This window comes from Musca autumnalis, unplaced genomic scaffold (genome assembly GCF_047663935.1).
Source record: "Musca autumnalis isolate F117 unplaced genomic scaffold, ASM4766393v1 scaffold_1, whole genome shotgun sequence".
Classification (NCBI taxonomy): domain Eukaryota; kingdom Metazoa; phylum Arthropoda; class Insecta; order Diptera; family Muscidae; genus Musca; species Musca autumnalis.
The window spans coordinates 62978910-63001492 of record NW_027411644.1 but is presented as its reverse complement, the minus strand read 5'-3'; the positions used below and the strand labels follow the sequence as shown (position 1 = coordinate 63001492).

Sequence of the window (22583 nt, the reverse complement as noted above, 5' to 3'; positions counted from 1 at the left end):
AAAAAATATTTTTTTAAAAAAACCACGTTTGAATGTAGGGTCAAAAAATATTTTTTTTAAAAAATCCACTTTTGGATGTAGGTAGGGTCAAAAAATATTTTTTAAAATATTCACGTTTAGAAGAGGGGCAAAAAATATATATTTTTTTAAATCCACGTTTAGATTTGGGATAAAAAAATATATATTTTTTCTAAATCCACGTTTAGATTTGGGATAAAAAAATATTTATTTAAAGATCCACGTTTGGATGTAGGGTTAAAAATGTTTTTTTAAAAATCCACATTTACATGTAGGGTCAAAAACTATTTTTTTAAAAAATGCACTTTTGGATGTAGGGTCAAAAAATATTTTTTAAAATATTCACGTTTAGAAGAGGGGCAAAAAAAATATTTTTTTTTTAAATCCACGTTTAGATTTTGGGTAAAAAATATTTATTTAAAGATCCACGTTTGGATGTAGGGTTAAAAATATTTTTTTAAAAATCCACATTTACATGTAGGGTCAAAAAATAATTTTTAAAAGATCCACGTTTGGATGTAGGTTCAAACAATTATTTTTAAAAGATCCACTTTTGGAGTTAGGGTCAAAAAATATTTCTTAAAATATTCACGTTTAGACGTAGGGTCAAATAATATTTTTTAAACAATCAACGATTGAATGTAGGATTAAAAAATATTTTTTTAAAAATCCACGTATGGATGTAGGGTCAAAAAATATTTTTTTAAAAAATCCACATTACATGTAGGGTCAAAAAAAAAATATATTTTTTTTAAATCCACGTCTGGATGTAGGGTCAAAAAATAATTTTTAAAAGATCCACGTTTGGAGTGAAGACCAAAAAATATTTTTTAAAATATTCATATTTGGATGTAGGGTAAAAAATATTTTTTTAAAAATCCACTTTTGAATGTAGGGTAAAAAAATATTTATTTAAAGATCCACTTTGGATGTAGGATCAAAAAATATATATTACAAAATCCATGTTCGGATGTAGGGTCAAAAAATGTTTTATTTAAAAAATCCACTTTTGTGATCGATGGGAGGCAAGCGACAGTTTGAGAACTTTAGAGAGATACTCGCATCCTGCTGTTTCAGCATTTCCATAGAGATTCAATCAGGGCCCAACCAGGCAATTCCTGATGGCATGTCAACAGCCTGAACGGCCTAATTATTCCATTCTACAGGAAGCCTCTCCACCTTGACACATCCGAAGAGACTTCAGACGCTACCTAATGGCAATTCATCACGCTATACCACCGGACTTGTCAAATCGTTCGCTGAAGGTAGCCATAATACAGTTGGACACAGAGGTAGAACTCTTAGCTCGAAAAAGGTCTTGAATGAACATCCACCGGAGATTTCGGTCAATGTGGCATTCCAAACTAGGCACACAAGAACGATTTAGGGGGCACCCACTCCTATTAGGTGGGTCAAACATGAAGACCTTGTAGAACTTACAACAACAATCCGGTCTACATTACTTATCATCTATAGATGTATACAAAAACAACAAAATATTGGGTTTTAATATAAAATGATTTATTTCTTAATAGAGGCTGCTTATATATTCTCTAAAGGGGTTTACAGGATATTGTGCAAAAAAATACAAGTTAATATTAGAGAGGATCGATCATATGTTGTCTTATATAGCACTATGGAAGTCTAATAAGAAATTATTTAATAGAAAATTCACAAAAATACAAACGTTTCAAAACGACAACCAAAACAAGCAACAAAAATCACAACTTATTTTCTAAATTTGAATTCAGTAGCGGTTGAGCAACTCCTCAAATAAAATGTTTATAAGAGTGGGTGGTAAGATCTTGAATTCAAATTATCTTAGAGAGATATAGATTTTAAAACCATCTTTTAAATTTTCAATATCTTTAATTATTTGAAACTTTAAACACGCCTTTCTTTTTGAGATTTCTTTTCGAATATTTCAGCTGAGTTATTAATGAGTAGGAGTTGTAACAATGGCTTTCCGCGCTACCATAATTTCGTAATCATTTTATAAAACGCAACATTTCTAATGTTCCAAAATTGCAATAGTAAGTTAGAAAAATTCCAGCATTTCAAAATTCAAACAAACTAAACATAACCTTTTGGTCTTGTTATATAAACGTATGTATGTATCTATGTGTGTGTATATGTGTGAGCAATATTCTTTTCCATGTTGATATATGTATGTGTATTTGACGTTTATCATCCTTTTAACATGAACCATATTCTTCCATCCATTTTTCAAAACGATTAACATCATCTATGGACACGGTTTTCTTGGTACGCTGCATGGCATCCTGGAAATCTTGTAAAGTGATTGGGAGATCAACATCTTCACGGCGTATTTGACGTATTTCATCAGGGGTGCGGCCAAATATTTGACGGCGCATAGGCATCATGGCAGCATCACGACAAACATTGCTGATATCAAAACCCGAATAACCCTTCATTTGATCGGCAATCATATTGGTGTCCAGGGAGGGACTTAGATTGACATCTTTCAGGCATAGTTTCAACAAAGCCGAGCGAGTGTCCTCTACAAAACAAGAAGAAGAAAAAAAAATCAAATTTTAGAATCCACGCCTTAACGAAAAATTCTTAAAAAATCCACGCCTTAGGGCCTTGGTTATATTGACAAAAAATTCTTAAAAAATCCACGCCTTAAGGCCTTGGTTATATTGACAAAAAATTCTTAAAAAATCCACGCCTTAAGGCCTTGGTTATATTGACAAAAAATTCTTAAAAAATCCACGCCTTAAGGCCTTGGTTATATTGACAAAAAATTCTTAAAAAATCCACGCCTTAAGGCCTTGGTTATATTGACAAAAAATTCTTAAAAAATCCACGCCTTAAGGCCTTGGTTATATTGACAAAAAATTCTTAAAAAATCCACGCCTTAAGGCCTTGGTTATATTGACAAAAAATTCTTAAAAAATCCAAGCCTTAAGGCCTTGGTTATATTGACAAAAAATTCTTAAAAAATCTACGCCTTAAGGCCTTGGTTATATTGACAAAAAATTCTTAAAAAATCCACGCCTTAAGGCCTTGGTTATATTGACAAAAAATTCTTAAAAAATCCACGCCTTAAGGCCTTGGTTATATTGACAAAAAATTCTTAAAAAATCCACGCCTTAAGGCCTTGGTTATATTGACAAAAAATTCTTAAAAAATCCACGTCTTAAGGCCTTGGTTATATTGACAAAAAATTCTTAAAAAATCCACGCCTTAAGGCCTTGGTTATATTGACAAAAAATTCTTAAAAAATCCACGCCTTAAGGCCTTGGTTATATTGAAAAAAAATTCTTAAAAAATCCACGCCTTAAGGCCTTGGTTATATTGACAAAAAATTCTTAAAAAATCCACGCCTTAAGGCCTTGGTTATATTGACAAAAAATTCTTAAAAAATCCACGCCTTAAGGCCTTGGTTATATTGACAAAAAATTCTTAAAAAATCCAAGCCTTAAGGCCTTGGTTATATTGACAAAAAATTCTTAAAAAATCCACGCCTTAAGGCCTTGGTTATATTGACAAAAAATTCTTAAAAAATCCACGCCTTAAGGCCTTGGTTATATTGATAAAAAATTCTTAAAAAATCCACGCCTTAAGGCCTTGGTTATATTGACAAAAAATTCTTAAAAAATCCACGCCTTAAGGCCTTGGTTATATTGAGAAAAAATTCTTAAAAAATCCACGCCTTAAGGCCTTGGTTATATTGACAAAAAATTCTTAAAAAATCCACGCCTTAAGGCCTTGGTTATATTGAGAAAAAACAATCCAAGCTTTAAGGCCTTGGTTATTCTTAAAAAATCCACGCCCTTAGGCCTTGGCTATATTGACAAAAAATTCTTAAAAAATCCACGCCTTAAGGCCTTGGCTATATTGACAAAAAACTCTTAAAAAATCCACGCATTAAGGCCTTGGTTATATTGACAAAAAATTCTTAAACAATCCAAGCTTTAAGGCCTTGGTTATTCTTAAAAAATCCACGCCTTAATGCCTTGGCTATATTGACAAAAAATTCTTAAAAAATCCACGCCTTAAGGCCTTGGTTATATTGACAAAAAATTCTTAAAAAATCCACGCCTTAAGACCTTGGTTATATTGACAAAAAAATTCTTAAAAAATCCACGCCTTAAGGCCTTGGTTATATTGACAAAAAATTCTTAAAAAATCCACGCCTTAAGGCCTTGGTTATATTGACAAAAAATTCTTAAAAAATCCACGCCTTAAGACCTTGGTTATATTGACAAAAAAATTCTTAAAAAATCCACGCCTTAAGGCCTTGGTTATATTGACAAAAATTTTTAAAAAATCCACGCCTTAAGGCCTTGGTTATATTGACAAAAATTTTTAAAAAATCCACGCCTTAAGGCCTTGGTTATATTGACAAAAAATCCTTAAAAAATCCACGACTTAAGGCCTTGGTTATATTGACAAAAAATTCTTAAAAAATCCACGCCTTAAGGCCTTGGTTATATTGACAAAAAATTCTTAAAAAATCCACGCCTTAAGGCCTTGGTTATATTGACAAAAAATTCTTAAAAAATCCACGCTTTAAGGCCTTGGTTATATTGAAAAAAATGCTTAAAAAATCCACGCCTTAAGGCCTTGGTTATATTGACAAAAAAATTCTTAAAAAATCCACGCCTTAAGGCCTTGGTTATATTGACAAAAAATTCTTAAAAAATCCACGCCTTAAGGCCTTGGTTATATTGAAAAAAAAAATCTTAAAAAATCCACGCCTTAAGGCCTTGGTTATATTGACAAAAATTTCTTATTGCTCCACCCCAACTCACCATTAGGCAATGAAATATAAATCCTTTTCTCAAATCTCCTGCGAAATGCCTCATCAATATCCCATGGATGATTGGTGGCTGCCAAGACCATTATAATCTTTTCCTCCTGCATGGTGACATTTAAGCCATCCATTTGTATCAACAGTTCCGCCTTGAAACGTCGACTTGCCTCATGCTCTGAATCACTGCGTCTTGCCGAGCACAGGGCATCAATTTCATCAATGAATATTGTACTGGGAGCATAAAATCGTGCCATCTCAAAGAGTAACCTCACCAATTTCTCACTCTCCCCACGATACTTGGAAGTCAATGTGGAGGAGGATACATTAAAGAATGTCGTACCACATTCCGTGGCCACAGCCTTTGCCAACATGGTTTTACCCGTTCCCGGGGGACCAACCATCAACACTCCACGCCATGGTCTACGTATACCCTTAAAGAAATCCGGCATTATAATGGGCAATACCACAGCCTCTTGTAATATTGATTTTGCCTCATTCAGCCCAGCCACATCGGTCCACTTCACCCCCGGATTCTTTTGTAAAATATCCTTTTCCAAGGTGTCCACCAAATGTGGTTCATAACCAGCCGGGGAAAATGTTTTCGCTTTTGTGGAAGTTTTCGGTGAATTCTTGGGAGTACTTTGTGATGTGGAATTCTCTTCTAATGAGGTAGCTTCTTGATCATCCGAATTTGAGTTTTCATCAATGGAATTCTTCTTGATTTTCTCCTTGGGTTTTATTTGAGAGCTAACCATAAGTTTGCGTGCTCGTACCCGCTCCACTGATCTGCTTTTACGATTTGGCATAGTGGCAGTTTTCAATGAACGTGAATTGCGCTTCTCCGCACGATCGGTTAGGCCAGCTGTGGCCACATTATGGGAGCTGCCATGGTGGCTGAGATTTATTGAGGGCAACGTGGGCTGTAATTCGGGATCACGGCGCCGCAACGAAGATATCCAGCGATTATCGTTGTGTGTATTAAATGTTGTGGAATTTGCATGTTGCAAAGGATTCGGGTTGCCTGCCGCTGCCGCCGCACCATTAGCTGGAGGCAGATTTGTATTTGTTCTCGGTTGTGGTGATACTTCTGAGAGAAAGGGAGAAAGAGAGAGTGACTATGTGTCAGCCATTAAAGAAGACAGTGAATGAGTTGTTACCTTGTGTGGGTATACGACTCTTGAGTCGCATTGTTCCAATACTTGTTGAAGACTGAGACGGCACCAATCCACTCATAGATGTTGTCCTTGTAGTTTCGGTTTTCTTGCCTGTTTTTGTCGGCCGGTGTGTGGTAGTGATTTTCGTAAAGGCAAATGGAGGATATTGATCCAATATCAGAGAATCCATCATGCGTGCCATGTGTGAGAGGCCAGTGGGAGGGGCTGAAGAGGTGCTGGAATAAAATAGGGGAAAAATACTTTATTATTGGAGAGGTAAATAAAGAGAACAATAGCATTGTTAAAGGAGAATAAAGAGAGAGCAAGGGAGTCTTTATAGACGTGCCCAAGATAGTCTTTATAGACGAGCTGGAGGGAGTCTTTAAAGATGAGCGAAAGAGAGCCTTTATAGACGAGCGAAAGGGTGTCTTTATAGACAGGTCGAGGTAAAGGGAGTTTATTGACGAGCTGAAGGTCGTCTCTATAGACGAACTGAAGATCGTCTTTATAGACGAGCTAAATGTCGTCTTTATAGACGAGCTAATGAAGGTCGTCTTCATAGACGAGCTGATGAAGGTCGTCTTTATAGACGAGCTGATGAAGGTCGTCTTTATAGACGAGCTAATGAAGGTCGTCATTTTAGACGAGCTAATGAAGGTCGTCTTTATAGACGAGCTGAAGAAGGTCGTCTTTATAGACGAGCTGATGAAGGCCGTCTTTATAGACGAGCTGATGAAGGTCATCTTTATAGACGAGCTGATGAAGGTCGTCTTTATAGACGAGCTGATGAAGGTCGTCTTTATGACGAGCTGAAGGTCGCCTTCAAATTCGAGCTGGAGGTCGTCTTTATAGACGAGCTGAAGGTCTTCTTTATAGACGAGCGAAAGGGAGTTTTTACAGACGAACTGAAGGTTGTCTTTATAGACAATCTGAAGGTTGTCTTTATAGGCAAGCTGAAGATCGTTTTATAGACGAGCTGAAAGTCGTCTTTATAGACGAACTGAAGGTCGTCTTTATAGACGAGCTGATGAAGGTCGTCTTTATAGACGAGCTGATGAAGGTCGTCTTTATAGACGAGCTGATGAAGATCGTCTTTATAGACAAGCTGATGAAGGTCGTCTTTATAGACAAGCTGATGAAGGTCGTCTTTATAGACGAGCTGATGAAGGTCATCTTTATAGACGAGCTGATGAAGGTCGTCTTTATAGACGAGCTGATGAAGGTCGTCTTTATAGACGAGCTGATGAAGGTCGTCTTTATAGACCAGCTGAAGATCGTCTTTATAGACGAGCTGAAGATCGTCTTTATAGACGAGCTGAAGATCGTCTTTATAGACGAGCTGAAGATCGTCTTTATAGACGAGCTGATGAAGGTCGTCTTTATAGACGAGCTGATGAAGGTCGTCTTTATAGACGAGCTTCCGTTAATGCTTCATTAAGCTAACCTAAAATGTTCCCAACTTTACGTTAAAAAATTGATAAATATTTTCTAATAGTAGAAGTCATTCAACCATAGTGGAATTAAAGTTCATTGGCTGTTCTCTCATTTTCGTAATATTGCATGATGACTTGTTGACATTCTTTCATAATCTGTTGGTGGAGGTTTTGTGTTATCTAAAATACCATTTGAGCTAACAAAAACGAGTTGATTAAAAGTGATATTTTTATGTGGCTTATGTATAATAAGACAAAAGTTAGGTTACATGTTGATATGTAGTATCCTTGACAGCTGCTTCCCAGCAATTTGTTACAATAATGCTCAAGAATGATAGGCGCAATCAATAAGTATTACATTACGTCCTTAAAAGAAAATATATTATTGTTTTTATTTTTTGTCCTAGACTCTCTACACCAAGGTTTTGCCAAGTATTTCCTTTAATAAAGTTATGGCTTTTAACCTAAAAATTAAAATTTGTTAGGTTATAAATCATGGTTATATTCTTTATTCCATTTTGCTTTTTAGAATACCGCTACATGACATGAACATACATTCATGTCATACATACTCGTGTGAACAATCATTCTATCAGACATTAGAAAAAAATCATACACACAGTTTGCATTTTGGTTTGTAGCAAAACACCCTAAGGACCCCAAACGCTCCTGTTACAATTTAGCTAACGACCACATATTAAGTGGCCATATTATATGGAGCTTAAAGGGTTTGGGGAATGGCCCATCGTTATTGCTTGTGTTGCAGACAACAACCTACCGCAAAGGATAATAAAAACAAAATAAGAAAGAAAAAAATAACAACAACTAACATTTTCCTAATAGACAAAGTCAAAGCCAACGACATTAAAACACGAAATGGCGACCTTATACTCCCGTCTTCACTGATGAAATATGAATATTCCTGCCATTTCAATTACATACAGACATTTGTATGCCTTTGGCTGCCAAATGCCCCTTCGGATATACATATGTATGTGATTTAATTGAATTCACTGTGGGTTTAAATATTTTTTAAACTTATTTTTAGTACTTTCCCTCCGTTATTAAAACGAATGAATGTTGTTGGTGTTCATTGTTAAGAGCTAAAGTGTTGCCTATTGTTAGGCGCCGCTGTTGTTATAGTTCAATGAACTTGTCACCGAGTGTCGTGGTATATTTTGTTGTTGTTTTTCTTATAGTTGGCAAAAATTGATTATTATTACATTATAGGTAGTATAAAATAATTTGAACTATAGAGAGGATATACGAGTAAAATATAAATACATATGTAGGTATGTGCGAAGCTAATGAGATTTTAATACAATATAATTGATTTAGACAGGTAAATTTGTATGCACACATTGAGTGAATTTGTTTATAAATATCAATTCAGTATTAAATTAATAAATATTTATATTGACGAAATTAAGATATACACACTAATTAAGTAAACGGCATAAAGTATACACTAAGGGGAGTTTATATAGATGATCAATGGAGAGAGACCACTGAAGACCGGGAGTCCTTTTAGACGACCAGAAGGTGGTCTTTATAGACGGCCGAAAGGAGCTTAAATATACGACAAGAAGGCAGTTTTAATATACAATCAAAAGGGAGTCTTTATAGACGGCAAGAAGGGAGTTTTTATAGACGAGCTGAGAAGTCTTTATAGGCGAGCGAAAGGGAGACTTTATAGAAGAACGAAAGGGAGACTTTATAGAAGAACGAAAGGGACTCTTTTAGACGAGCGAAATGGATTCTTAATAGACGAGCAAAAGGTATTCTTTATAGACGTGCAGAATGAAGTATTTATATACGTGCCGAAGGGAGTCTTTATAGACGAGCTTTAAAGACGATCGAAAGGGAGCTTTAAAGACGAACAAAGTGAGTCTTTATGGAGGTGGTAAAGGGAGTTTTTATTAACGAGCTGAAGGGAGTATTTTATGGAAGACCTGAAGGGAGTCTTTAAAAACGAACTGAAGGTCGTCTTTATAGACGAGCTGAAGGGAGTCTTTATCGAAGAGAGGAAATGAGTCTTTATAGACGACCAAAAGGGAGTCTTTATAGACGACCACAAGGGAGTCTTTATAGACGACCACAAGGGAGTCTTTATAGGCGACCAAAAGGGGGTCTTTATAGACGACTATAGATGACCAGAAGGGAGTGTTTAGCAACGACAAGAAGAGAGCCTAGCGACGACGAGAAGGGAGTCTTAATAGACGAGCGAAGGATAGTATTTATAGTCGATCGAAAGGGAGTCCTTATAGTCGATCAGGAGTCTTTATAGACGACCAAAAGACTGTCTTTATAGACTACCAGAAGGCGGTTTTTATAGACGAACAGAAATAAGTCTTTATATACGGCCAGAAGGCAGTCATAATAGACGACCAGAAGGAATGCCGCAGGGGCAACGTAAACGGAGGTTGCTTGCAGGCCTGATAAGTCGAAGCACAAAAAACATATTATCAACGAAACAGCGCAAATAATTAGAAATGGATTAGTAAATTGGATTTCACACACGGCCACAATTCGGATCATGGAATGTAAGGACGCTACTGGAACCATCTCGGCTGGCTCAAACATGTCGCGAAATGAGTCGATATAGATTAGACCTCCTAGGCTTATGTGAAGTGAGATGGAAGAACAATGGTGAAATGAGAACATCAACGGGCCATCACTTTCTTTTCAGTGGAAATCAGAACAACCACGTTAACGGAGTCGCTCTGCTGCTCACTGATAAAATGCGAAAGGCTATGCTGGACTTCAGACCAATTTCGGAACGATTAATGGCAGTTCGTTTGCGCACTAAATATCGAAACCTTACCATAATCCAGTGTTACGCTCCCACAAAAGTATCGGACAATGAAGACAAAAAATACCTTTTATGAGCAACTCAATGCCGAAATGAAGAACATACCGAAAAGCGATATTAAGATAGTAATGGGAGACTTCAATGCTAAGGTTGGGTCTGACAACACAAACTTACTAGCAATCATGGGTAACCCTGCGTTTACAAATGCCAGTATTGGCAAGACAATAGCAAAAATACAAACCTTTTTCACAAATACATTTATAAAAATTTTAAATATGTATAGAGAAAAGTATGAATGTATTGGTGAAAATGGTTTGTAACTTTGCTATTGTCTTGCCAATACTGTCTGTGTGTAAACGCCTAGTAAAGAAGGCCTAGGCAATGCTATTAATGACAATGGTAACCGTCTTCTAGATCTGTGTATGGGCAATCAACTCTACGTCGGTGGAACTAGATTCCCTCATCGAGACATCCATAAGTACACGTGGGAATCACCAGACGGTGTCACTAGAAACCAAATAGACCACATACTGATTAGCAGAAAATTCTTAGGGTGCCTATTAGACGTAAAGACCATAAGGGGCGCTGATATATACTCTGACCACCAACTACTGGTCGGTATTATAAAATTTCGGCCCATGGCGAACTATAAGCATTCGAATGCAAGGAAAAGATTTAATGTACATCGCCTACAACATCCTACAACTGCAAATGAATTCAGTGCCACATTGAATACAAAACTGAACCAGTCAGACCACCTCAATTGGAGAAACATAAAAGATACCTTTATCCAAGTGGTACATGAGACATTAGATGTTAGTAAACACCACACAACACCGTGGATCAGAGACTCCACCTGGTTAATAATTGAAGAACGGCAAAAAGCCAAAGTAGACCTTCTTTCAGCAAAATCTGTCGAACAAATCAGACAAATAAAAAACAACTACAACAATCTCGAAACACAGATTAAAAAATGGTTCGCTCTGAGACATCGCGAGACAGGCTGAGAATGCGGCAGCTCTTGGCAAAACACGTGAAGCATATGCAGCGATCAAAAAATTGAACGGTACAAAGCTAACAATTAAAGCAAATATCAAAGACAGCAATGGTAATTTGATAACAAATACCGACGCCCAATTGGAAAGATGGAAAGAGTTTTTAAAACTTAGGGGGCGTTTAGTCCGCTTTCGATTTCAACCAGAAGAAATCCCAGGCGGGATATAAGGACGTCACCACCTACACTCACTGAGATTATACACGCTATGTCAAAGTTAAAAAATGGTAAAGCATCTGGATCAGACATGCTCCCACCCGAAATCTTTAAGAATATTCCATCCATAGCCAACCCTGTTCTACCCCTTATAGTTGAGGCATGGAACTCATGCAGATTCCCAGATGAGTGGAAAGAAGGAACTATCATAACTCTACCGAAGAAAGGCGACCTGACAGAATGCCGCAATTGGAGAGGCATCACCCTTCTTAACACCATTAACAAAGTGGTCGCATTGGTTTTACTGAACAGGATATCTCCAACCATCGGGTCATCCCTCCGCAACGAACAAAGCGGCTTTCGACCGAACCGCTCATGTATAGACCACATAAACACCTTACGTATAATTATAGAGCAGTCATCCGAGTTCAACTCTCCACTTTTTCTACTCTTTGTTGACTTCGAGAGAGCATTTGACACTATAAACAGGCACGCCATCTGGTCAGCATTACATAACATCGGCATCCCGGCGCAGCTAATATCGCTAATAAAGGAATTATACCGCGGTGCACCATGCAAAGTCCGCTTCAACGGACAAGAGAGCAAGCCATTTACTATAAAAACCGGCGTTAGACAGGGCTGCACCCTCTCACCTGTTCTTTTTTTAATCGTACTGGATATGGTCCTAAAGCTTACAAACGAGGAAGCGTCATCAGGCATACAATGGCATCTTAACCAAAGACTTCACGATTTGGACTACGCCGATGACATCTGCTTAATGTCACACTCGCTTGAAGGGCTTCAGCGCAAACTGGACAGGCTGTATGAAAATGGTCGTAGAGTCGGCCTAAAAATAAATGCCTCAAAGACGAGATCAATGCGAATCAGAACGTCGAACATATCTCCTTTAATCCTAAATGGGCCTGAAATTGCTGACGTCAATAGCTTTTTATACCTTGGTAGCAACATTTCAACTGACGGTGGTACGGATGCAGACGTGGCAAATCGTATAAACAAAGCACACGGCGCATATGCTTCCCTTGCTAAAGTATGGGATTCATCGCAAATTTCAAAGCGGCATAAAATGCAAATATTCAATTCTAGCGTTAAATCTGTTCTTTTATATGGCTGCGAATCATGGAAGGTAACAACTGCAGTAACAACGAAGCTCCAAGTACTCGTAAACAAATGCCTTAGAAAAATAAACAGAATATTTTGGCCCGACCGCATTACCAACAGCGACTTGCTTACGATAAGTAACCAGAGGCCAATAGCACAAGAAATTCGACAGCGGAAGTGGTCATGGATCGGACACACTCTACGTAAAAGTGTCAACGACATCGATCACAATCCCACGGCAGCGGGTTCTTTCGTACCGGATTGACCCGAAACCATTGTGTTTCGGCCAGCGGCTGCCAACCCAGCAAAAAACCTATGCTTATACGTAGGTTTCTAGCTGCTACAACAACAACAACGACATCGCTAAAACCAGTCTGCAATGGAACCCGCAAGGTAAACGAAATGTAGGCAGACAAAAAAGCACTTGGCATAGATCAGTGGAAACTGAACACCGAAACCGTGGTCTATCCTGGTCCCAAATACGGCACATGGCGCAGGATAGAGTCAATTGGAGATTTTTTGTAGATTCCTTATAATGAAGTATGAAAAATGTAATGTAAACTAAATGTATTATAATATTTGTGTTTGCTAGAAGCTCCATCTATGGAGTAGCACGACCGTAGTGCAACTAAATAAAAAAAGAAGGAATTTTTTATAGGTAACCAGAAGGAGTCTGTATAAACGACAAGAAGGGAGTTTTCATAGTCGATCAGAAGGGAGTATTTATAAACGAGCGGAATTGAGATTTTCTAGTCTTTATAGACAACCAGAAGAGAGAATTCATAGACTAGCGGAAATAGGCTTTACTGACGAGCGGAATAAGTCCTTATAGACGACCAAAAAGTGGTATCAATAAAAAAAAAGCAGATGGGAGTCTTTATAGACGAGCTGAAGGGAGACTTAATATAGACGACCACGAAAGAGTATTCCTGGACGACTTAAAGGTGATTTTGTAGACGTGCTGAAATTTATCTTTTTAGGCCACTCCCATTATAGATGAACTTCCCTGCTGTTCCTGGGCTTTATAGATTGTTAGAAGATAGACTATATAGACATGCTTCACTGAGGCTGGCTATAATGACCCGTACATGGAATGTATGGGGATTGCAGTCAGGTGTGGAACTGTCGAGATAGAGTTACTGAACGTGTACGTACCAGAGATCAGATTGAGATGATTCGTCTTTTGTATGCATTCATTCTTTCGTTGCTATTGACATGCATTCATTCGCAAATATCAACTGATGTTATTGCTTAACGTGCATTCATTATTTTTGATGATTGCCTTCTTTCGACACTATTTTTCTAGTGCCGTTACATGTCAAGCAACAAAATTGCAGTACATATAACAAATCATTCACTGTATTCGCTATACTTTCGTTGCCTTTTTATTGCACTATAATGCAATGTGCGTATCTAATTAATAGACTGGTCAACACAAATTGTCTTTCATGTGATTTTATAGTGTTTCTAACACATATTGGCGAGTAATTTTATACCCTCCTCTATACTATATACTCCTCGAAATAATCATTTTGGTTCCAACAAAGTATATATATTTTTGATCAGCGAACAATTCTACGTCCGCCCATCTGTGTTAATCACTTTAGATGGATACAATTTTTATTGAAATCTATTGTAGGTATGTCTGCAGAACTTTTTGTAATGAAACAGGGCTATAAAGATCAACGTTTTCGTATAGTTCCCTTACAAAGACACGCGTCGACGCTTTAATGAAATTTGAAGGTATTAGCCCCATATGCCCCGAAATTTATTTGAAATTTGGTATTTTGTGTTTATTAAGAGCTAAGAAAACATTCTCATAAAAAATCGGTGTATATAGGTCCACGTTTGTGTATAGCCCCCATATAACAGTACCAGCAGATTTCATTTATTTTAAAGTTTTTATTTACATTTTCGATCTAAATTGGCTGTAATAAGGTTATGGGGTTCCGTTGAAGTTGAAAAGGGCAAGTTGATAGGAGGAAGTTCGGAAGAGGATGTTAGGAAATTCGGAAATTGTTTTTCGGAGGTTCGGTGGATGTTGTTCGGAAATTTGATGGAGTATGTTCTGAAGTTCGGGGTAGGTTGTTCGGAAGTTCGGAGGGGTTGTTCAAATGTTCGGAGGAGGTTGTTCGAAATAGTAAGATCTATTTACTAAACATTTAGAAATAAACAAATAATTTAAATAATTAAGTTAATTAACTGCAATAAAAACTTGAAAATAATTTTTCTCTTAGACTCAATAACTATATTCTTCTTCATGATGGGATCTCTCAAATAACAATATATTCTGCGGAAACCTTTTCCAACATTATTTATGGTGGAGGGTATATAAAGTTCGGTCCGACCAAACTTGACGCCATTTTCACTTATTAAATCTGACAATAGTTTTTATCTATCAGTTTTTGGTTTCGAATACAAGTATTTTTTAAGTGGCCTGTTTCACTGAGGCTATTGGAATTTAAATTCGTTCGAATTACTACCAAATTTCTGGTTTTTGAAAAATATATGAATCATTTCATCAAAAGGAAAAAATTGAAATATCCTTGCTCACAACTGTATTTAAGAGAAATCTATATTTTCGTCTTTCATGAGTTTACGTTAGATATTTTATATTTTTTTTTGTAAATAATAGTAATTCTAAAAATTTTCTAAGATAAATGAATTCAAAGATTACAACAAACTTCGGTGTGTAGCTGTATTAACAACACTTAAAATAATCTTGCATTTACGGCAGCGTAAAGACGCGAGCAACAATGTCTTAGATAAACTGGTCATTAAATCGTAAATTTTTGTCTTATACTATATCTAAAAAAAGCTATATCCTAGTTACTTCAGTTATTTTTTTTGTAACATGTTAAGTAAATACTTTCTATTAAACAGAATATCGTTCATTTACTCAAAAAGTGCCACATCTCAAAAATGGAGTTTCGAAAAAAACGCATTTTAAGTTACCGATTGAAATTTGGCTTTCCAATTTAGGAAGACTATTACACAAAAAATAAAAAAACTACTTGCACCATATTTTGCAAGCATCTAGCCAGATATCAGATATAAACTTCAGTGCAAGATCGACCATGATTTGAAGTCTTTTAGTGCTTCATAAACTCAAGACAATGTTTGTTGAATTATGCCAAACTCGTAGTAAATGAGCTGTATCTCGTTGAGTTTTAGAGATATAGGCATGGAAATTTGTAAAGTAAAGTCTTACAAAAAATAGAAATTGTTAACTCAGAAACCGCATTTTTTAGTTATGTCACTTTTTGAGTAAATGAGCGATATGGTTTAACGTTTTTATTATATGCATTAATACTATTTTTTCTTAAATAATCTTGAATTACATATCAGTCCCCATATTATGCAATACAAGAAAAACCTGTAATAAAATAATCGATAAGAAAGTCTCCTATGTTTCTTTCAATCAACAATGTTGACCATTCACACCATTCGCTGCCATTTAGGTGTGTTAGGTGTGATTGAGAGAAGGCAAGCAATGCAGTGCACTGTTTTCGTCTTACACTCTTGTGATGAATGGTGTAGTGTGCTGTTGTTTTAAAGTGATGTGAACTGTCGACAATAGGCAATGGTTTCTGTGAATGCATTCAAAGGCAATGAAATCGCCATTCAAACCGTACTCTGGTACGTACCGCCAATAAATAGCTGTACTCCAGGTTATAGCCCCAACATTAGCCCGATTTTGGAAGGTTATGAGTTATGGTTATGGTATTCGGTCCTCGGAAACGACCAGAGGGGTATAGTACTGGCTGAGCAGATTGATAGCTCTACGTTCAGACTTAGCGAAGAGTGTCACAGTTCGCCAGACATAACTATCGTATCACCTGGTCTGACAAATGACCTAACCTGGCAATGCATATTTTCTCTTGGATCAGATCATCTACCCACAATTGCTGACGGAGAGCAGACCTCTTGATTTCATCACATCTGAACACCGCACTTTCATCAATTATGGAAAAGATAATTGGCCGAGTTTCAGAGAATTCACTAATCACCGCTTTAGAGATCTGCCCAACCCTTCTGATGTTCGGATAGCAGAAAGGAGGTTCTGCTACACTGCTACAGCTTCTCGCCATATAGCTGCTGATGGAATACCCGAATTGAGACCAATCTTCCCAGTGGAGACGACGGGATTAATAAATAAACGTGATGACCTTTGTCGTGCCAACCCCGGTGACCGCAGAGTAAGGGAGCTGACACTAAAAGTTAACAGGTTGATCGGTGAGCATAAGCGGAACAAGTGGTTAAATCATTTGTAGAGTTCCAACACTGGAGCCGGAACAAGTGAATTTTGGGCAACGGTTAAGTCACTCTCGCACCCCGGAAAGTAGGAAGATACGACCACAGTCACGTTTGGCGACGTTACGCTGACTTATCCGAAGAGGTGTGCAATTTATTTCAACTGACAGTTTGTCGAGCACCCCGGGAGTGATAGGGCGAAGGGAAGAGAACTACGTCGCGTTATATCTCTTCCTGTCGAAGATGAACCACCACAATTTACAATGGATGATGTTGCGAATGTTGTCATCAGGAACGCTAAATCATCCAAAGAATTTCAATGGTAGTGCTGAAACAGCTGGATATTCGCCGGGAGTTGAGTATCTCACTAAAATTATCAAACTGTCGCTAGCCACCCACATCGTTCCCGATGTCTGGAAAATGGGCAGAGTGGTCTCGCTACTGAAGCTAGGCAAGAATGCCAGCAAAGGTGAATCGTTCAGACCGATTTCGACCTTTGAGGATTTAGTTATCCTCAGGGTCAGAGCATTGGTTCCGTAAGCGGCACAACACGACAACAGCGCTGCACGCCGTCTCCACGAGGACTCAACCAGAGCAAGCCGTGTGATAGAACAGAGATGGTGGCGCTTGACTTACTAAAAGCCTTTGATCAGGTCAAAAACTCCATGCTGTTTGAGGACATCGAGCAGACAACCTTCCGGTCAAGTTTGAAACGGAATTCAGGAACAAGGTTTCCCCAAGGGTGAAATCTTAGGAACAGTTTAACCTCTACCTCTTCTGTATTCTGCCCCCACCATGCGGCATTGAGATTGTAACGTTCTGCGGATGACTGTACGATCTTGGTGTCAGGTACCTTCCCAAATGTCATTTGTGAAAGGCTGAAATCCTATTTGACTGATATTACCACCTTTTCCAGGCGAGGAATATACAAATATCCGCCACTAAATCTACGGCCACTCTGTTCACCTCATGGAGGGCAGAGATGAGAACTGAGTTGAATGTCATTGTTGATGGTAACAGAATTCCTATCACAAACTACCCCAAAATTCTAGAGGTCACATTCGATAGTATGTTGATGTCGTCCGCTCATGCAACATATCTGCGAGTAGCTGAGATGTAGATGTAGGAACAAGAGCCTCAAATCTCTAGCCTGTAGCACTTGTGATGCAGATAAAGAGGCTTTGTTTACCACATACATATAACGCGATAGATCAGTCTGTGGTAAGATATGCGGCGCCAGTTTGCCCCGCGAATATAACTACAACGCGATGGAAGAATATTGAAACCTGTCGAAATGCCGCCTTAAGAACTGCAATTGGGTGCCTCCTCATGTCTTCAGTGGACCATGCCTTCGTTGCAGTACTGCCTCGGGTGTTATCGTGAGAGCCATCCTAATCACTATGCTCGGCATGGATAAGCCGTCTGAATTACTATAGGGCAAGGGTCGATGATACCGTGTAAAACATCTGTCCGGCTTATGGCACGGGCCCACACGATATACCGCTCCTGTTCGACTGTCCTGCTAAACCTACACAACTAACTCTAGCAGATCTGTGGTTACATCCCATCGAAGTAGTCACATTCCTAGAACTGACGATAGCCCCAGAGCTATATTAAGCAGAAAATGAACTTACAGACATAAAATAAAAGCACTGTTACAACAACAACACTTGGTGAGAGTATTTTTTTGACTACGCGTTCATTTGCCTATGGTAGCGTATACTTAACGATAACTTTTCTTCATATTGTAATATTTATACATCCAATCCGAAGAGAGTCTGAAAAAGCTTTGAGAATTCTGTTTATTTTTAGTGGGTCGTTGTAGCATTTTTTGGAAAATTGTCCCAACTTCCAAAAAATCGAAAAAAGTTATTTTTAAAGTAAATCTGAAAAATTAATCTGAAATATTAAGATGAAATCATTTTTTCGGATCCACCTTACAGACTAATTGAAAATTTTCTTGACATACATATTCAAATTCAATATTCCCCCTTGTTTTCTTAGTTTCAGATCCCGGCATTTTTAATGTGTTTGTTTATTCACATTAAAAATACATTATCAAAAAAAAAGTATTTCAAATTATAGAAAATAGATTTAGATTATGTGAAATTGGCCTTCATGGCTAATGTTATGACTTCTCAGACTCACGTTCTGTACCTTTTGAAGAACATCAAAAATATCGCATTGAATTTAGGTTAATTAACTAATTATTGACCTCAATTTTCCATTCCATTGCTGCCGCTATGTGTTTCAGGGTCATTTGCCTAATAATTTAGTCATATTTATTTATGAAATATAGTTCAGCGGCCCCTCTTTAGATCTCTCCCCTTCATGCTGAGCTGTCTTTTTTATTTCATGTTCTCTCTCCTCACTTTCTCGTTAAAGGAGGCAAAAAATAAAGGTAATTGATGGTATTTTGAATTGAGTTCATCGTTCAATACTTTAGCTAAAACACATTGCTGTTGTTTTTCTAATAGACTTGTTATAGTTATTTTGTCGTTTGTTGTTGTTCTTAGTATTTTTTGTATTTGGTTCGGTATTGCCTCTGCTTCTTCTATTCAATTTTAATTTATTCTTAGTAAAAACGGATACCCTACTTTTGTTTAATAATCGAGTACACATGTTATGACTTGTCCACAATTAAAGAGAATGAGAATGAAAAACAACAGCAACAAGAAAACTAGAGTGGAATAATAACAACAATGACATCCTTCCTTTAGAAAAGAAGGAGGTGAATGCCTTATAGGCTGTTTATTTATTATGTGTTAAAGACACACACACATAGATGTGTGTGGCGGCCGGCCGGCCGCATGAAAAGGATGTCAGTTTAAAGTCGAAACATAAAATTGAGGTAAAGTATCACCATACTGGTGATAGATTGTTTGGGGAAATCAATTAATTTGCACGTGAAAAATAGTGTGGGTCTTATATGAGAAAAAAGATTCAACAAAAGAAACGGCTTATGGACTTTGTACGGTAAAACCCAATAAAACGTTGAAGAAGGGCATCTTTACAGACGACCAGAAGAGAGTTTTTAAAGTCGTCAAGAAGAGAGTCTTTAGAGACGACCCGAAGGAAATTTTTATAGACGATCGGAAGGATGTCTTTATAGAAGAGCGGAAGACGAGCGGAAGGATACCTTTATAGAAGAGTGGAACGGAGTTTTTATAGACGAGCGAAATGGACTCTTTATAGACGAGTGGAGGGGAGTATTTATAGACCAGTGGAGGGCAGTCTGTATATACGAGTGAAATGGAGTCTTTATAGACAAGCAGAAGGGAGTCTTTATAGATGCGTGGAAGGGAGTTTTTATAGACGAGTTTAAGGGAGTCTTTATAGACCAGTGGAAGTGTGTCTTTATAGACAAGTGGAAGGGAGTATTTATATACTAATGGAAGGGATTCTTTATAGGCGATTGGAAGGCAGTCATTATAGACGAGTGGAGGATAGTCTTTATAGACGAGTAGAAGGCAGTCTTTATAGACCAGTGGAGGGCAGTCTTTATAGACGAGTGAAAGGTAGTCTTTATAGACAAGTGGAAGGAAATATTTATAGACGAGTGGAAGGCAGTCTTTATAGACGAGTGGTGAGGAGTCTTTATAGATGAGTAGAAGGCAGTCTCTATAGATCAGTGGAGGGCAGTCTTTATAGACGTGTGGAAGGGAGTCTTTATAGACGAGTGGAAGGGGGCATTTTAGACGAGTGGAAGGGAAACTATAGAAAAGTGGAAGGGAATATTTATAGACGAGTGGAAGGGAAAAGGACGAGTGGAAGGGAAAAAGACGAGTGAAAGGCAGTCTTTATAGACGAGTGGAAGGGTGCTTTTTAGACGAGTGGAAGGGAGACTTTATAGAAAAGTGGAAGGGAATATTTATAGACGAGTGGAAGGGAAAAAGACGAGTGGAAGGCAGTCTTAATAGACGAATGGAAGGCAGTCTTTATAGACGAGTGGTGGGAAGTCTTTATAGATGAGTAGAAGGCAGTCTTTATAGAACAGTGGAGGGTAGTCTTTATAGACGAGTGAAAGGGTGTCTTTATAGACGAGTGGAAGGGAATCTTTACAGACGAGTGGAAGGGAGTCTTTATAGACGAGCAGATGTAGTCTTTATAGGCGAGTGAAAGGGAATCTTTATAGAAGGGAAGGGACTCTTTATAGACGAGTGGAAGGGAGTCTTTATAGATGACCAGAAGGGAGTTTTCATAGTCAACCAGAGTGAGTTTTCAGAGACGACCAGAAGGGAGTCTTTATAGATGGTCAGAAGGAATTTTTATGTACGATCAGATGGGAGTCTTTATAGACGACCAGAAGGGACTTTTTATAGACGAAGTTTTTATAGAACACCATAAGAGAGTCTTTATAGAAAACCAGGAGGGAGTTTTTATGAACGACTGGTATGGGATAGTTATGGCTTCATGAAAGGGGGGGATCCGTGGTGGCCGTCGATCCTCAGGCCAGGCAACATAATATTTTTTTAACGGTGACAAAATAGGCTTCTCAGTGTAATGTTATTCCAGCCATGTATAACTTCTTTACAAGTGGTATCGTCACCTTCATATTGCACCATTATCTTCACTAAAATCTCTCACTCCCATTAGACTTGTTCACTTTTAACAGTTTTTCATGTAGACGGTAGGGTGATCCGCAAATGTTTTGAGAATCACCGTACCTTGCAAAAGATTTCGAGACCTTGTTCAACTTCGTCATATTGGTCTTTTCAGGTAAAAAATAAGGACGGCAGACCTAAATTCTTTTTTAGTATTTTAGCAGATATAACGTAAGCAATAATTTTATGCATATTGTGTACCGAGGCCTTTAAAGTCTAAATTCGACATCTGTGTCAGCTTCGCAAATTTGCCTTGGTAAAGTTCATTACGTTCATTGGGAGCCACCGTGGTGCAGTGGTCCGGCACATCCGCCTTGCTCTCAGAAGATCTGAGGTTCAATTTCTGACCAGACCATAAAACAATTTCGGCGGTGCAAATCCCCTCAATGTAATGTTGGCCTAAATTTCTTGAGTATTTCGTGCCATGAAAACTTTCTCTACAAGTGGTTTTGTAAGACACGACGTTTGGACTCAACGATAAAAAGTAGGTTTCATATCACTGAACCAATTTGAACCGATGTGAATAAGAGTCTTTCCCCTCTCTCTTCTGGAATGTTCATGGAAAATAGTTTTGTTTCGTTAGTTGTTCAACAACATGTTTGTCTAAAATATTCCCAAAACTTGCAGTTCTACGATCTATAATCTAAATGCCTGAATCTACTGCGGCTACAATGAGATTTTTAGGGAAGTTGTTGTTGTTGTTGTAACACTATTTTATATGTTTGTAAGTTCGTTTTCTGCTCAATCTGGCTCTGGGTCTATCTCCAGTTCTATTATTCTATTAACAACAAATCTACTTAAGTTAGTTGAGTAGGTTTGGCAGAACAGTTGCAGTGTGTCGTGCCGTATGCTGGGCAGATGTGTTGCACGGTGTCATCGATATTTTACCTATAGGAAGTCTGACTGCTGCACCATCTCAAGCGTAGTTGAGCCAAAACTACTCTGAGTTGTCGTGTCAGCTGGCGCTCCTCAGTTGCGATAGATGGGGGATGGACCGCATTCACACGATAGTTGTTTACATCATCTGCTACTGCATCCGTTTGAATGCTACTTAAATCAACTTGATAGGCTTTTTAATCTAGAGGTTCTCTATCGTAACGTTGGACCTCTATTTCTATATCATGAAAATCCCTCCTGACATTCCACCATATGGTGATTAGTTAGGATGGCTCTCACGATAACACCCAAAAGTACCG

The 22583-nt window shown here is 37.8% G+C and overlaps 1 protein-coding gene across 4 annotated transcripts in view; it reads right to left on the bottom strand.

The window, feature by feature from the left end:
• Positions 1 to 1517: 1517 nt before the first annotated feature.
• The window catches only part of kat-60L1 (katanin p60 ATPase-containing subunit A-like 1), a 42247-nt gene continuing 21181 nt past the window's right edge, over positions 1518 to 22583 (bottom strand). For 2 of the 4 annotated variants that reach the window (XM_073978192.1, XM_073978174.1), the window contains exons 2-4: positions 5959 to 6191; positions 4800 to 5888; positions 1518 to 2539 (exon numbers count right to left, since the gene is read on the bottom strand). In XM_073978192.1, coding sequence (XP_073834293.1) covers positions 2214 to 2539; positions 4800 to 5888; positions 5959 to 6191 — 1648 coding nt within the window. In that variant the 3' untranslated portion in view covers positions 1518 to 2213. The remainder of the gene's footprint in view (positions 2540 to 4799; positions 5889 to 5958; positions 6192 to 22583) is intronic. The other 2 variants (XM_073978203.1, XM_073978181.1) reach the window with 1 other exon arrangement.